This window comes from Copadichromis virginalis, linkage group LG9 (genome assembly GCF_057382275.1).
Source record: "Copadichromis virginalis isolate Kocher_CV1m ecotype Utaka linkage group LG9, C_Virginalis_male_GT1.1, whole genome shotgun sequence".
Taxonomy (NCBI): domain Eukaryota; kingdom Metazoa; phylum Chordata; class Actinopteri; order Cichliformes; family Cichlidae; genus Copadichromis; species Copadichromis virginalis.
This window is the reverse complement of record NC_140626.1, coordinates 3,747,910-3,764,788: the sequence shown is the minus strand read 5'-3', so window position 1 is coordinate 3,764,788 and position 16,879 is coordinate 3,747,910. Positions and strand designations below refer to the sequence as shown.

Genomic DNA, 16,879 nt, shown 5'->3' with positions numbered 1-16,879 from the left:
TTTCATTTAGCAGTTATTTGTTTTTAACTCCTTTACACACAGGACACAGGAGTTACTTGAAGAAGACTTTATCAGTTACATGAGTTCCTTTTCCCTTGTAGATGCACTCGTTTGTTCATCTTTGAAAGTAACAACCTTTCAGTGAGAGTTGCTCTTCTGCGTTTTACAAGCTGCTACATGTCTTTGGATGTGACAGCACTAAAGTTAACATTCCAACACTGTGTTTTAGCCACATTTCTGTGGCTCTAAAATACATGTGTTCATCTATATTTCACTACAATAGAGCTTTCACGCTGTCTTGTCCAAACAGCAGCGAGTGTTCTGCGTGAAAAGGCCACTCTGTCCACCGACTGCACTTATCAGCAGGCTGAAGCTAATAATATCACACTGGTCTTTTGGTGAAAGATAAAAGCTTCGGGCCAGTGTCAGAACCTTATGTGGTTATGTGTGCACAAGCTGATGCTGTAAATGAAAAAGAAAGTCCTCCAGCCCTCAATTTGAAACGTAAGTGTTGGAATAAGGCAGAGAAAAAATTAAACAAAGTAAACTTAGTGTTTAAATGTGTCCACGGGTGTTTGTGTGTTTCTTTCTATACTTTGGATCTTTTAGTACCTTAAGTCTGCCAAGATTACAGACTGCTGCCTTTTGTGATAAACACATTAAAAGCCAGGCTCTCTTTACGTGTCACAGGATACAAACTGCAGATCATTCACTATCTGCGTGGTGTGTTCCCATATTTGTGCTGTATCTAATTTTAATAATCTGGTTTTGGTTGGACTTTTGTTAGAATATGTATATGTAGCAATGATGTGATGCATTAGCACCCCGTGTATCTCTATCCTCCAGCAGCAAGCTGCATCGTTGCACTTCGACAGTCGGTGAATCGAAATGTTTTTGTTGAGCTGAAATCTCAGGCAGTGTGTGCGTCTCATTGGTGTGCAGTTCAGCAGAGTCAGCCACCCAACAGGAGCTATGTGCACAAATACACCTTTACCAAACAGACATGATCTGATTCTGCATTATTAAACGGGTGTCAAGCCGATGAGCTGGTGCTTGCCTCGGTGCTCGTGGTTCACTGGCTCTTCTGTTTACAGTAGAAAATGAACGCTGTGAAATTTTAATGTGCTTCTGTCATTTGAACGGCCTCTTTTCTAATGCCGAGTATGGGCATGGATGAGCAGCAGTGTTTGACTGTATAAAATATTGACCAGTTTCTCGTCACGACATATCGGCCATGTTTGCAGAGGTTTTGGAAGCATCGCAGCTGCAGACACTTGAAGCATTGGATTGGACGATATTGTAGTCTGATGTCACTTTTGGATTTTTTTAAAGATTAGGTTTTGGCCAATGAGTTAGCAACAAACTGACATTAAAGCAAACAGAAAAGTATTAGAAGAGTGAACGCAGTCTGACACTGAGGGTCCATGTCCATACTGGTTCTTTGTAATGAACATTAATAACTTTAAAGCCATTGCAACACTGATTCTACTGTAGAGACATGCACAGGTGGAAACTGTTCATCACTGCCTTTATTACCTGTTGAAGATCAAGTTCTGGCTGGTGGGCGGAGCTCAGCGTTCATTCAGCTTCAGCATCATTCTGGCTTCTTGGCTAGCTTTGTGTTAGCATGCTGCCTGTGCAGATGCTTGCTCACAGTCAAAGTTGTGTTAGCAGTTAGCAAGTAATGTCCTCCTACCTGCACAAAAGAGAACTGAAGAACCTTTGTGACGCATGGAAACACATAATGCATTACTGCAAAGACGAGTGTGATTACAGTCACATGTTAATTTTGAATGTGCTACACCCAACACTGAGCATGTGCAATATCCATCTTTTAATGACTTACACAACATCAGATGTTCTTTAACCAAATCTTAGCTGAAGATCAGATCAGTAACAGATCAGAATCCTCTGTAGTTACTTAGAAAACACTGACAAACGTGCGATCGTGGCTCAAGAGTTGGGTGTTCGTCTTGTAATTGTAAGGTTGCCAGTTCGAGCCACGGCTCCGACAGTCTCGGTCGTTGTGTCCTTGGGCAAGACACTTCACCTACCGCCTACTGGTGGTGGCCAGAAGGGCCGATGGTGCGATATGGCAGCCTCGCCTCTGTCAGTGCGCCCCAGGGCAGCTGTGGCTACAACTGTAGCTGCCTCCACCAGTGTGTGAATGTGAGAGTGACTGAATAGTGGAATTGTAAAGCGCTTTGAGGGGTCCCGAAAAGCGCTATATAAATGCAATCTATTATTATTATGCTTATAGATAAGAAGTTAAATCTGGAAGCAGAACGATCCTGTGGGATAAACAGACACATGTTTACAACAGTTCACTTGCTACGTGCGCCTGCAGCTGACAGTTGGTCACAGGCAGAGACTCTCAGCTTGAGAAACTTTTGCATTTACTTCTCTGCCTTTCAGAGGTGCTTTAATCGCTTGCTGGTTTAACTCACCTCACTTTATGTTGTCACTGGGTTTTTATCATCCGCCATCGCTACAAGTTACAAGACGTTCCTGACAGTCATGTGCTCTCTGGTCGTCACATCGCTGCTCGTCTCTTCCTCTGTGTGACTAAACTGCCACGCAGATCCAAATGTTCCAGTTTATGAACATGCACTATCAATTTTTATTATAGAAATTACATTTATGGCTGCGTGTCATGCAGACTGTCCCCTGTCAGGCTCTGTCATTGCTGCTCACTTTGTCAGTCTTTAATCATTTTTTTGACTTTTCAGCTATTTCTTGCTGTGTATTCATCCCTCCTGGCCATGTTCCTCTAACCTTCTCTGTCTTTCTCACTTGGTCCCACTATCACAGCCTCGCTCTTGTAGGTTATTCCTCTCTTTTGCTATTCCCTTCATCTCTTTCATTTCATTCTGTAAAATAGAGAGGACGTCACCATCTCCACTGTTTCAAATGACACCATGACTTCACTAAATGTGAAATAAAGTGTAAGCAAGTTGTTGAGATATCAACCAGTTGCACAAAGCACCGACCTCTGTGCCGGTGCCTGTGGCTCAGTCTTCTGCACCGACAGAAGATTTGATTGAAGATTAATGATGGAAGTGTCATCGCTGTTCAGTCATCAGCTTTTTTATGGCTGCAGCTGTACTGAACACCTCCCAGGTGTAGGTGTGAGTGTGAGCTATTTAAACTTTGCTGCCTGTAAAAAGGTGAGTCATCACCTTCACAGTCCTTGGCGCTGTGCACGGCTTCATAGGCGGGCTCCCTTTTCTTTACATTATTACCTTTGATCCTTTCCTGTGAGCAAACCAAGAAGAAGGTCAAGCATTGGGTTTCTTCTCATTTAGCGTGGTCCTTATCGTTCTGTCTCCACATCACTTTCTTCAGAGGTAGTTGTTGCTTTATAAATCTATGAGTAAGAGCAGACTAGTCCTCTGGTATCCTGTCATTGCGTTGAAACGTGACTTTGCAGAAAGACAATGTGACAGCCTTGATGGTTTAGCAGGTGCACACCAGATATGTGACATTTAGGGTTTTAAACTTGATTTATGTCTTGTCATCTCTCGCCCTGTCTTGTCACTCTAAAGCACACGGTGTCAAATAAAGCAGGGCTGACACTGAAGCAATCTACTGGACAGCCCGAGCTCTGGCTTGAGCTTCACTTTGAGTCGTGTATTGTCAGCACGTCACTTGTATTCGACTTGCCTCTTAACGTCTAAGCTAGTTAATTTTGTCTGTAGTTTCAAGTCAATCAGTTAAGTAAGAAAATATAGCACAGTCAACCCCAAATGCAGTGTGTCAGAAGCACAAATCCTGTCAGTTTCAGGGATGAATATTAGCAAGGAGGACTTTCTCCAATGATGCTGGCCTCTGCTACACCGATTGACTAGATCGACGTGGGGAACAAACAGCATGTTGTGGGTGAAGTGAGGAAAACAAATCGTCTCGGTGGCACAGGCGGACAGCTCTGTAAACTGCTCCTCTCTTTGCTTTAAGACTCCTCCCTCCGGTGCTGTCCTCAAATACAACTTTGCCCTAACTGCACTTAAATGTGTCTTGACATCTGCACTTTTAACAGTCCTCATGGCAGTGTTTTTCAGTTTCACACAGATGGCTAAAAATATCCCTCAAGATACTCCAAGAGGCGACGCACAGCTGTGGGGGACACTCGGCTGAACTCTAGGGGTGTGTGGGTGTGGGTGCATTATTCAGCAGTGTTTGTGCCCGCTCACACAAGTGCATATGTGGGCAGGTCAGGATTCAGACATGATTTATGGTGATAATTATGCCCATTCTGGAATTGAAAATGCACTCTGCGGGTGATCTTATGATCTCGCTTGGGCAGCGGTTGTCCTTCTCTCCTGGATCGGCTGGAGGTTTCTTTAGGAGCCTTTCCAGCTTTGACAAAAGTCCAGCTGGGATAACCACATTTACTCTTCTTGATGTGATCTTCTGCCTCCCTGGCTGCTGTGTCAGTGGGGATGGTGTTCGCTCTGTGTTGTAGCGTCCTGATGACTCCCAGTTTGTGCTCCAGTGGATGATGAGAGTCAAACCTTAGATACTGATCCGTATGTGTAGGTTTACGGTACACATCAGCTTTTAGATGTCCCCCACTACTGATGGAAATCTCACAGTCTGAGAGGGCTAACCTGCCACTTTTCATATCCTCCCTGGTGAATTTGATGTGTCGGTCCACGGAGTTAATGTGATCCGTGAAATGTGGTACGTCCTGAGATTTGATTTTCACCCAGGTGTCATCCACATACCTGAACCAATGGCTTGGTGGTGTTCCAGGGTAGGATAGCAAAGCCCTCTTTTCCACTTCTTCCATGTACAAATTGGCCACGATGGGTGAAACTGGGGAGCCCACGGCACACCCATGTTTCTGCCTGTAGAACTGACCCTTGTATGTGAAGTAGGTGGAATGAAGACACAGTTCAAACACACTTGGTTGATGCTGAGAGTGGTACTCATGGCCACTGATCAGTGGGTTTTGGTCAGTGGTTGTTGATCAATGGTCATGAGAATTTGCATAATTAAGATTAAGGAACTGACCTCCCAGCCCATTGTTCCTTCAGTGGGCTGGTTTCAGTCATTATGCAAATGCACTGTTTATAAGATTGAAGCCTGAAGTCAGCTGAGGCTGAAGACGTCACCTGGATGATGATGAAAAGTTTCTCCCACAAAACGCTACGTCCAGATGAACAGAATCAACTTTTGGAGATTTACTTACCTGGATGATTGAGAATGCATCAAGACATTAATGCTGTATTCTATCACAACTGCTCTATTCCCATGTTGCAGCAGTATATGAATGACTAACCTCGTATTGTGGATGAATTATCTCAGTTGTTCTCCTGACTGAAGTTTGGTCCTTTTACAGCATCCTGCGATTGCATTTGTCTCTAACCATCAGGAACCCTCACGTTAACTTTTATTGAGTGGAAAAAAGTTAGCGTTCATCCTCCAGCTTCACTGTGTTTATGTTATGCTAACGTAGCTGTGTCGCTAGCGATCACGTAGCACATCATTATATACCAGCTAGCCCAACTTCAGTAACCCTACAAACGTCACTGCTGTTTAGTTTCCTGTCTTCATTTATGTTGGAAGTGATAGCAGAGCTGTACGTTTGAATTTTTTCAGAAATCTCTCAGTCAGAACATGCTATATCATGCTTAGGTGGAAGCTAGCGAGCTAACTTCCTGCTAACTTCTAACTCTGTTAAATGTAATAAATTCTGTTTTCATGGATGCCTGGATGTTAAACTCAATTGTTACACCTGGTAAAGCAGCAACACTGATCATTTTATTAGATGAAAGAATTTAGACAGTTTTTAACTCTCAGTGATGCTGCAGTGATCGTTTGACTTTGGGACCTGTAGGAGACGGAGTTTAGGACCCAGATTCCTCCGCGTGGCTCTTCACTACAGTAGCCGTAATGCTCCGACCATCCATCAAGCGGTGCGGCTTCGCAGCTACCAAGGTCGTACTAAAACATTTTTGACAGATTGTTGATTTTTTTTTTTGTGTGTCCCGTTTGGATCTTTAGCATCAGAATTGTTGTCTTAAGGCCAAGAAAGATGCCAAGCGGATTTATTTTACCAAGTGGATCATCATGGCCTTGCCATATTGGTCCATTTGATTGACCTTTATTATAATTATGAATTTATTTTATTTTCAGTTGCTACAAACGGGACAGACATGACTGGGGGATAGGACAGGGAGAAAGAATGAAAAAAAGAGAGGGAGAGAAAGAAAGAAAACCAAAGGGGAGAAGAGACGGTGAGAAGGGGGGGAAGAAAGAAAAAATAAAAAATAAAAAAAAAATAAAACACCTGGGTCACCTGTATGGAGAAAAAAAACAGAAGAGAAAGCAAACAACAAAGAGCAACATAATAAAAAAAACGGCACCATCACAATAAACTAGCTAGCAGTAGATATCAGTAGATACTAAATAATAAACGATATTGTGCAGCACGCAAGATAGACAGCGCACAGTGTGCTTTGAGGCAGCAGCCAAGAAAGCTGTAGTCCGCGTCTGTGAATACCCGTGTGTACACCTGTGTGGATCAGCATGCTTGCATTCCAAAGGTTTCTCCATGTAACGATCTGCTAGGGAGTGTGGGGGGGCCACAGCCCCGTCCTCCAGGGTATGAAGCAGGTATGGAGGAGATCAAAACTCCAGACATCCAGAGGTCCCCAGAACACAAGAGACCAAGGAAGACCAACAGAGGGGCAGCCGCGCCACTGTCCCAGTAAGAGCTGAGGAGAGTCCCAGATGAGGGCTCACTCAGCAGCCGCGGAGCAGAAGCCAGGGGGGGTTGCAGTGACGTGCCCGTGAGCTCCGCCGGCAGCCAGCTGTGCCTGAGTGACCGAGCCCCAGGCCGAGAGGCCGGGGGCACCCCACCTCCGAAGTGGCCCGAGCGAGCCCCAGGCTCCAGGCCCCGATAAGCGGCCGCCAAGGAGTGAGCCGGTGTGTACTTGGACGCCCATCCCCAGACACAAAGAACCACCAACGCACCGATGTCTGAGGGAGTCCGCCACTGGCAGGGGAAGTGGTGGTGGGTGGAGATAGGCCTCCAAACCTTGGAGGGCCTGAGATGTCCCCAGAGAGGTGGCGTCTGATACCCAACCTGACATATAGACACAGACATACAGGCACACACATATACAAACATCCATTCCCACCCTCATGCTCTCATATGCACTTACTCCACACTCAACCAACGTGGAGACAGACATAAAGAGACGCTGTACACACGATCACACTCCCCAAGCGTACTCTACGAACCGGGTCTAGGTACCCTTGCCCCTGGAGGGGGGAACTGCACCCAGACCCAGGTGGTGTTTCCCTTTTCCCTGCGGTGGGGAGAGGCAGACCGCCCCGACTCCGCAGCAGCAGGGAGGCCCCACACTCCAGACCGCAGTCGGACAGCCAACTCCCCAGCAGGTCGCAGAGAATGGGGGTGGGAGAAGACTCCAAACCTCCCACCCCCACTAAGGAATTTGGAAATATATGAATCCAGAGATCTGAACCAATCTTGTGATGGTTTGTTAGGGATCATCAAAAATAAGTAATTTATTTTTGGCAAGATCATCATTTTTATAGTGGCGACCCTTCCCATGAGTGATATGGGTAAAGATTTCCATCTAGTCAGATCGCCTTCTACTTTCTTTAGAAATGGGATGTGGTTTAGTTTAGTTAAGTCTGAAAGCTTAGGAGAGACATTAATACCTAAATATTTAATATTTCCGGATTGCAGTGGGGCAGAGGAAGAATTATGGAAGGAGCAGTTAATGGGGAGAAGTGTAGATTTTGGCCAGTTAATTGAATAATCTGAAACTCTTGAAAACCAGTTTATTAGAGTAATTACCTCAGAGAGGTTGGTTTGTGTGTTTTGCAGAAAAAGCAACACATCATCCGCATAGAGACTGATTTTATGTTCTATGTTCTTACATTTTATGCCCTTAATTGTTGTAGCCTGTCTAAATGCTGCTGCTAGTGGTTCGATAAAAATTGCAAAAAGTGAAGGGGAGAGTGGGCATCCCTGCCTGGTGCCCCTCAGGAGACAGAAGCTGGAGGATGTCTGGTCATTTGTTCTGATACGAGCTGTTGGGGAATTGTATAATATTCTTATCCAGTTTATGAAAGAGTTTCCAAAACCAAATTTGTGTAAAGTTGCGAATAAAAATTTCCAATTAACTCTGTCAAATGCTTTTTCTGCATCTAGAGATAATATTATGGTTTCGATGTTTTTATTGTATGAGTAGTCTATTAAATTAAGTAATCTACGAGTGTTTGTTGATGAGTGCCGACCTTTTATGAAACCAGTTTGGTCAGGATGAATTAAGAGGGGGGTCATTTTCTCTAATCTCTTTGAGAGAGCTTTGCAGATTATTTTAAGGTCTACATTTAAAAGAGAAATTGGACGATAGCTTGAGGCAAATAAAGGGTCTTTGCCTGGTTTTAGCAGGAGACTAATGTTGGCAGAATTCATATTTGGTGGTAGTCTGCCATTTTCCTCGATTTCCTGCATCATTCCGTGGAATACTGGTGCCAAAATTGTCCAGAATTCTTTGTAGAATTCTGCAGGGAAGCCGTCTGGACCTGGAGCCTTATTATTGGGCATACTTATCAGGGCTTCCTGGAGTTCACTTGGCGTCAGTGGCGAATCCAGTTCCATTGCTTGACTGTCTAGTAATTTTGGAAGAGTTACGTTGTCAAGGAACAGATCAATTTCATTTTTAGATGGGTTTATTTGTGGTGAGTATAAAGTTTCATAGAAATCCCTAAAAATGTTGTTTATTCTTCCAGGATCATATATTGTGTTCCCCGATAAATCTTTAGCAGCACATATAGTTGTTTTTTCTTTATTTATTTTTAGCTGGTTAGCTAGAAATCGACCTGATTTGTTACTGTGTTCAAAATTCTGCAAGCGAAGTCTTTGTATAAGGAATTGTGTTTTTTTATTACAGTTTTTCTCAGTCACTTTGGTGCGTTTCTCAGAACACCATTAACATTTGCACAGCAGTTAGTGCATTTCCCAAAACAATTAGTGCAAACTGCAAAACCTAGTGGATAGCCTGCAAAAGCACGTCACATGCACAGAATTGATTATCCATACCTCAAAAGCAAGTATCCATGTCAATGAAACTGTCAGTGCCATCAAAATGAAAAGTCTTGACACCATCTTTATGAACAAGATAGTCAAATGGCATTGTCATGTTTCCACTATGACAGTTTATAATTTCAGTGTTTCCCATTGCAAAAACAATTGGTGACACCTGAAAATGCTGACGACAGCACTATGGCCTACCTGTACAGCCATCTGAAATGTGCAGTAAAGTCACTGTAGATGTTATGGGAGTCTTGGGAGTAACTGAGACACTGAATACGTACGTTTCACATTTCCATTGTGTAGAAGTGTTTGTAATCCTACAGAATTGTGCAAAAGAAAAATATGCTACAGTCACTTGTGCACTGTAGAATACATGTAAACATAAAATCACCCATTTGGTAGAGCTGTGCACTAATGTGAACAATAAACAGCACATGTAACAGTACAGTAAATCATTCTGGCACATCCAGACGTTCCTGTCTGTCTGGCCACATATTTTCATCTACATCACAACAGATGTTATCCCTCGCAATGCAACGAGGAAAGTATCTCCTGGAGTGGCGAATCCATCCTCTGCAGGACCCTGCTGTGATGTCGTCACATGCTGCATCCATGGCTGCTAGCAGGGCCATTTGCTCATGTGGATTTCATTTTTCTTGAGTACTCTGTCAATTGTTGAAATTGGAACAGATTCAATATTGCCAAATACCGTGTAATTCTCTATGACAGCGCTTTGTATGTCTCTCAGCTTTATTGCATTGTTTGCAATGACCAGTGCACAAATGGCTTCTTCTTGCTGTGGGGTAAAAAGGGGCCCTCTTCCGCCTCCGCGAGGTTGTCTTACAATCCTATGTGGTGCAGAGTGAACTTTTTGTGAAATTGCAAATACAGTACAGTAACATGTGATGTGTCTGAGATGGCACAGTACAGTACAGTGTATTACTGTTTGCATACTTGTTTTCCCTACGGAATGTTTGAATGATTGAACTGACAGTAGTTCTTCCAATATTGGGTTGCACCCTTCGACCAGCCTCCTCCATGGTGAGGCCGTGATTGACAACATGGTCCACAATTGTAGCCCTTATTTCATTAGGAATCCGCCTATATCTGCCTCTTCTCCCTCTTCCCCTTCCCCTTCCTCCCCACATCCTCACCCCTCTTCCACAGTGCTGATCTTCCATTTTGTGTCACAGAAGTGTAGAAATGGTACACACTAGCTCCTGCGCAGTTTATATATGCTTGCCAATTGGGGATTCACAGGATTCATCCATAATTGACAGTGAACAAGTTGTTTGTCATTGGTTACAACTAAACTTTCACACGCCTCCTCATGAGTGACAGCTGTAATTCACCCTAGATCAATTGTTCAATTTCGGAGACATTTCCAGGAACAATGATACAGGAAGGTATAGGATTTGCTTGACAGATGGCCAATATTTGGCATGTGATAACTAGTTCAACAATTTTGTGTGTGATGACTCAAGCAATGGATGTATGACTATTAGTTTTATTGGGAACGACTATTCAGCATCCATAGGTATGATTACTTTTGACTGACATGACATAAGCAAATGGAAATGTCAGAAAGCAGCAGGGAAATGTATGGAAGCAACTGATTCATGTCCAAAATCATTTGCAGTTTGTTCAGAGAGAGGAGAAATTGCTACTATGATGTGCACAAATGACTGAGTGTTGTGGAGGTTGAACTAATAGTTATGAGAATTTCAATTCTGATCTGAGAAACGCACCAAAGCGACTGAGAAAAACTGTAATAGTTTCATTTAATTCTAGTTTTGTTTTGCGTATTTTGTTCAATGTTTCCTGATCTTGGTGGGACGCGTAGGCTTCTTCTAGTGATTTGATGTTTTTTCTAATTCCTGAATATTTTTGTTTTCTTTTTTCTTTTTGTGTGATGAGAAAGAAATTATTTTACCTCTCATCACAGCTTTCCCTGCTTCCCATAGAATAGAAGCAGATATTCCGGGAGTGTCATTATAGTCTAAATATGAAGTCCATTCCTTTTTAAAATATTTAATAAAGTCTTCATCTTTAAGCAATGATGTATTAAATCTCCAGTTTTTTCTTGGCGTAGTATTATTCTTGTGCATTAGTGTTAAAGATACAGGAGCATGATCGCTGACAGCTATAGGATGAATCTCAGTGTCTGAAATGTCACACAGCAGTGAGCTGCTGACCAAAAAATAATCCAGACGAGAGTAAGAGTGATGAACATGCGAGAGAAAAGTATATTCCTTACTGGTGGGGTGAAGGGAGCGCCATGCATCGCAAAGACCAAAGTCACTCATATACTGTTTGATTATATTTGTGGATTGCCAATTGCGCTGAGTTCCTGTTGTGTTGAGCCTATCCATGTCTTCATTTAGTCCAAGGTTGAGGTCACCGCCAAGAATGAGTGTGCATTCAAGGTGTTCAGAGAGTGCACTAAAAAATCCGTGGAAGAATGAGGGTTCATCAACATTTGGACCATATATACTTACAATACATAGTTTTTTGTTCAATATTGATCTATAACTGATCTGGATCTATAACTGTATCGAGTACTGTAAAATTAACATTTTTATGTATTAAGATTGCTACTCCCCGTTGTCTAGAATTATAACCGGCTGCAAACACGTTAGGAAACTCAGGTGTTTTAAGTTCGTTTAAACCTGTGACAGGTTTGTGAGTTTCTTGTAATAAAACAACATCTGCCTGTAGTTTTTTAAGCTGGTTAAATATCTTTAACCTCTTTCCTCTGGTGCCAGCTCCATTTACATTCCATGTGACAAACCTCAGCATGCCCATAATTGTGTGTGTATTTCTAATGATGTACGCTGGGTGTTTCGTTTAGACGGGTGGAGAGAATGTGGAAACATCCCTTGTTTGTAAATAGAAAGAGAGAGAGGGAAAAAAAAAAGGTGTGGTGATTTGATTTTTAAAATCGGAATTCAACCAGAATTCATACATAAGACGCACCGGACTATAAGGCGCGCTGTAGATTTTATGTGCACCTTATAGAGCGGAAAATATGGCATATGCCAAAACCTTTTTTCCAAACCTAGTGTACAAACGTTTCAAGTCAGTGAGTGAGGGTAAAACCATTAACTTAATTGAAATCGAAAGTTATTTGGAAATCCTGAACTGTAACTCTGTATGAAGGAAACATGAAAGAGGAAGCTGCCTCGAGGCTCCTGAGGACGGGAGAATGTATACAGGAATGAAAAGCCAGAGATTTGAACCAGAGAAGAAAGAAAGGTCCAGGCAGGATGAGCGGTAATAGTTTACAGGACAAATGTGTGAAATGTGACTGGCCTGCTGGGGAAGAAGAAAAGGAAGTGGAAAGGTGGAGCAAGGATTGCTGGATAGTGGACAGGGACAAAAAGATGCAATTAGAAAAGACGAAAGATTTAACAGGTCAGCAGGAGGCCAGGAGGAAACCGGAACACTGAGTGTAGAAGAGTAGTGAAAGCTCAGTGGAGCACTGGGAGAAAACGAAGAGGTGAGAGGAGGTCAAAGAGCAGACTGTACTATTTTATTTATTATTTTGCTTTATTTCTTCACATTTGGTTTGCCTTACTCTTATTTATATGAGAATAATTTTGTTTTTACTTTATTGTTACTGTTTTGTCTGTATACAATGTTTCTACCAGAACAGTTGTCCTGTTGCAGTAATGATGGTTTCCGTTTAAAAGCTCCAACCCACTAGTACGACGTTCTCATGTACTAATGCAGTAATGAATGACTCGCACGTATTCATGGATCGGAACATCCGCATGTTCACAGTATAAACACACACCTGTTAGAACTTATAGGTATTACATTCTGGACAAAAATGACAAATAGTTCATGAAATAGAGGATTCTACGAAACAGCCACACTTCACTGCCTAATAGAGCCAGCTAGAGCAAAATATGTTACACAGCCATGGGAGGCAAACAATGTATAATATATTACCTGTTTCATATCGACTGCAGTGTTTTATTCAAATGCAGAAAAAAACACTGACAATTTAGCGGCAAGCAGTGCTTGCCTTGCTTGCCCAAAAGACAGACATAAATTAAAGTGAAAGCATTGTCTCTCCTGCATTTTGTAATAAACCTCCTCACCTGTTTGCATCTGTACTTTATATCAAAGTCATCTTGTGCCCACAACTTGTCTCTAGAAGAACGCTTGTCTTGTGTGGCTGTAGCTTAATAATCTGAGAGCTCCTTTTTCTGGTGAAGCATGTGCACTGTGGATGAATCTCTAGTCTTGCAAGACTGATGGCAAAATTTGCGCGCTAGACAAACTGCCACCGTCTCTGCTTTCACTCTGTGAGATTAGCTGTGATCTGTGATTTGCGAGGAAACGGAGCTGACCTTTAGCAAGCAGACGAGCTTCAGCGAGTTTTCATTTTAACTGCTTTGTTTTCTTTTACTGACTATTTTGTCCAACATGTGTGTTGTAGAGTAAATGGTGTGCAGTGTGAAAAACCTTTGAATGACTCCTTTAACATGTTAGTAGCAAATTAAGAGCCTGGTTAATGAATCTGAGCGTCAAAAGACATCAGCAACGGATTTACCGTCTTCGGCCTTGGACACTGTGGTGCTTTCCAGTGAATGAGTTGTAGCTAGAGACCTAGCTCTTGCACCAGTGTCGAACCACCACATGAAAAATAGGTCAGTTTATGTTTCCACTCTTATATGTGAATTCAAATCACAAGTGGTCCGAATGGGAGCGATCCAAGCGTAGCAGAAGGACTGGAACACAACAGGAGTTCACAAAGGGCCAGCCTCGCAGGAATAGTGGCCAGTTTTACATCGGGTATGCTTTTTGATCACACTTTGTATTTATATAAAAGTGATGCACGTAAGATCAAAGCATCGGTTGTCAAGCCAACCAACCTAATGCTGATCGTCGCAGGTGTCTGTGTGGCTACACTACACAGCTCCAAAAGTCAGGCCCCTGCTTTCAGCACTGCTGTTCACTGTGTGATTCTATTAGGCAGAGACACAGGCAGGCTGTTTTAATGCCTCTTTATACTGATTCATTCCTGCTCTCTTCCGGGCAGAATGCAGCCCAGACGATTGAATACATTACTGCAAGTAAAGCTACTTAGAAGTGCACCATAACTCCCGAGATTCCATCCTTGGAGTGCTTTTGTGGGAGACAGGGATGAGAGAGGAAAAGGATCTGTGTGTGTTTGGAGTGTTGTGCTTTCACGTGACTCCATGTCACACGCCGCTCGTGTGTCGAAGCATTTGTGTCAGCGCCACGGGGAAATGTGACTGGAATCATAGCTTTGGATTATGTGTGCGTGAGCTTGCTAAATGGGTTTCTGTGCACATATCTTTGCATTGCACTATTATAAACGTGTGTAATGGACACAGGCTGCCTGGGAGGGCGGCCTGGAAAGAGTCATGAGAGCCGTTCTCATCATCTTCTGTGGTTTGGCTCTGTTACTGTGTATATGCTCGGGGTGTGTGTACATGTGTGCACGTTTGTTTCTTTACTTTCCTTCTTCTTTCCATACTTTCTCAGCCCTTCACACACATGCACACAAATGCCCTTTCTTCTTCCTCTTGTCTCTTCCCATGTTCTGTGTGTTCAATTATTCAGTGTCTGATCACCCCCTCTCTGTCTTCCTCTCCCGACACAGGTGCTGTCTCTGGGTGCAGATGTGTTGCCGGAGTACAAGCTGCAGGCTCCTCGCATCCACAAGTGGACGGTGTTGCACTACAGCCCCTTCAAGGCGGTGTGGGACTGGCTCATCCTGCTGCTGGTCATCTACACCGCCATCCTGACTCCCTACTCAGCCGCATTCCTCCTCAACGATCACGTGGGTTCTCATCTAAGGACAGAATCATTAAAGTGCACCTTGGTTTTTGTCTTAAAGTGATGTTCACATTAAAGATGACGTTAGCTTTAAATGATAAAGATCAGCGAATGTGCAAATGCTCAGGGTCCAGGCTTCAGACTCCACCAAACAGTTTCACTCGTCTTGCCTGTGTAGCAGCTGTAGCTGTACAGTAGCACAGAGGCTCCACCCACCTGGAGCCAAGGAAAAGTTTGCATAAAGGGAGGCGAAGTTAGCTGAAACAGCTGTCGATGAACTGAGGGGCTGCACAAAGTTCCAGTATGAGATGAATTAGGATTATTTTGCTCTAGTGGCCTGCTCTACAAAAACAAAAACATGGAGTTGGAACAAGTCCCTCTTTAATCAGCCTGCTGCCAGCTGAACTGAGCTCCAAATCACCGAACTTTGTCACTGTTTCATGTTTTGTCTGCATGCATATGTAAATGATCCTTCATCCTAATCCATTTGAAAGATGTGCTGAATGTATTTTTAACTTACAGTACACTATATTAGCCTCTCCTTACTTGTTTTCCTCTCCTCTCTTCTCGTAGGAAGACCTAGGCATGCAGGGTTGCATTTACTCCTGCTCTCCTCTCAATGTGGTGGACCTCATAGTGGACATCATGTTCATTATTGACATCCTCATCAACTTCAGGTCTGAACTGTAGCAGCACTCCTCATTACAGCAACAGTCACAGAAGAGCCTGTAGTCAGATTTGGTGCTGTTAAGTAGAAAAACTGTTTCTCATCTATGCACATTATTCTAAACAGAGCTGGTTGTAAAAGAAGAAAGTGCAATAACAACTATTAGTGTCTGCTGTATTTACATAATGCTCTCTGTTTCTCTCAGGACAACATACGTAAACTCTAATGACGAAGTGGTGAGCCACCCGGTGCGCATAGCTGTCCACTATTTCAAAGGCTGGTTCCTCATCGACATGGTGGCTGCTATTCCCTTTGACCTGCTCATCTACCGCAATGGAGAGGAGGTATGTCACGATGGAGGCGGAGAGATAGCTGCCTGTTTGTACGCTGCAGTGAAGTTATGAGGCAGGGTGGGAGGAAGAGAACGAGACAAGTGGTAGTGAGATGGAGGGGAGGGGGGAATGTAGAAGAGACGAATGGTGCACTGACATCTTGTCTGCCATCTCTTTAATGCAATGAAGTGAAGATAACACGCAGAAAGATTAAAAACAAGGTGGAGGGAGGGGGAACAGGAAATAAGAAGAGAGGGAGAGGTGGATTCGTTTGGCTTCATAATTTAATTGTCTCCGTAGGGAAGTTGATTTGTAGTCAGCCATGAACAAAACATGTCTTAGATCAGCGCAGTGTGCACGAGACCCTAAAACTCATCTGAGCTCATCAAAATGATGTGTTTTTAATGACATCACTGCTTTCACGCTATAGTTACATCGAGCCCCAGCTCCCCCTCTCGCTCATAACTACCCGCTAGGACGACCGGCGCTCAGTTACCAAAGAGCGCGTTGTGTTTGTGCAGAGGTAAAGCTGGAGGATCCAACACACACATTACTGTTCCAGGGTCAGGGGATCACGCTGCGTGACAGACAAAACACACATGAAGCAGTCAGTCTGAGTCCGACGGTCATCGGTGGTGCCGTAGCTACGTGACCTAAATCTCCAAATGTGAACAAAAAGAAATCACCAGGCAACCACAAGGAGGCTTCTATGCTACTTTTCCTCAACCATCAATTTCACACCGAGGCTCAATCCTCGCGGACGGTACCAAACGGCTCACGGACCGGTCCATGGCACGGGGGATTTCTTTTAACCAGCTGGTCAAAAACGTCGTACTTCCACTGTAAGAGCAAAGCTGAGAAAAGTTATGCTCACGACTGACTGATCTCTAGTTTGCACTGAACGTTCCAGATGCTTGATTCGCCGTTTAAAGCTGAGCTCTGATTCTTCCTGATTCTGTCTGTCGCTGTATCTCAGAGCCTCTGGTAAAA

The 16,879-nt window shown here is 43.5% G+C and overlaps 1 protein-coding gene across 2 annotated transcripts in view; it reads left to right on the top strand.

The window, feature by feature from the left end:
* kcnh2b (potassium voltage-gated channel, subfamily H (eag-related), member 2b) overlaps nt 1-16,879 on the top strand; it is a 120,910-nt gene that overhangs the window by 78,508 nt on the left and 25,523 nt on the right. For both annotated transcript variants that reach the window (XM_085467455.1, XM_085467456.1), the window contains 3 exons: nt 14,715-14,894; nt 15,464-15,567; nt 15,763-15,901. In XM_085467455.1, coding sequence (XP_085323581.1) covers nt 14,715-14,894; nt 15,464-15,567; nt 15,763-15,901 — 423 coding nt within the window. The remainder of the gene's footprint in view (nt 1-14,714; nt 14,895-15,463; nt 15,568-15,762; nt 15,902-16,879) is intronic.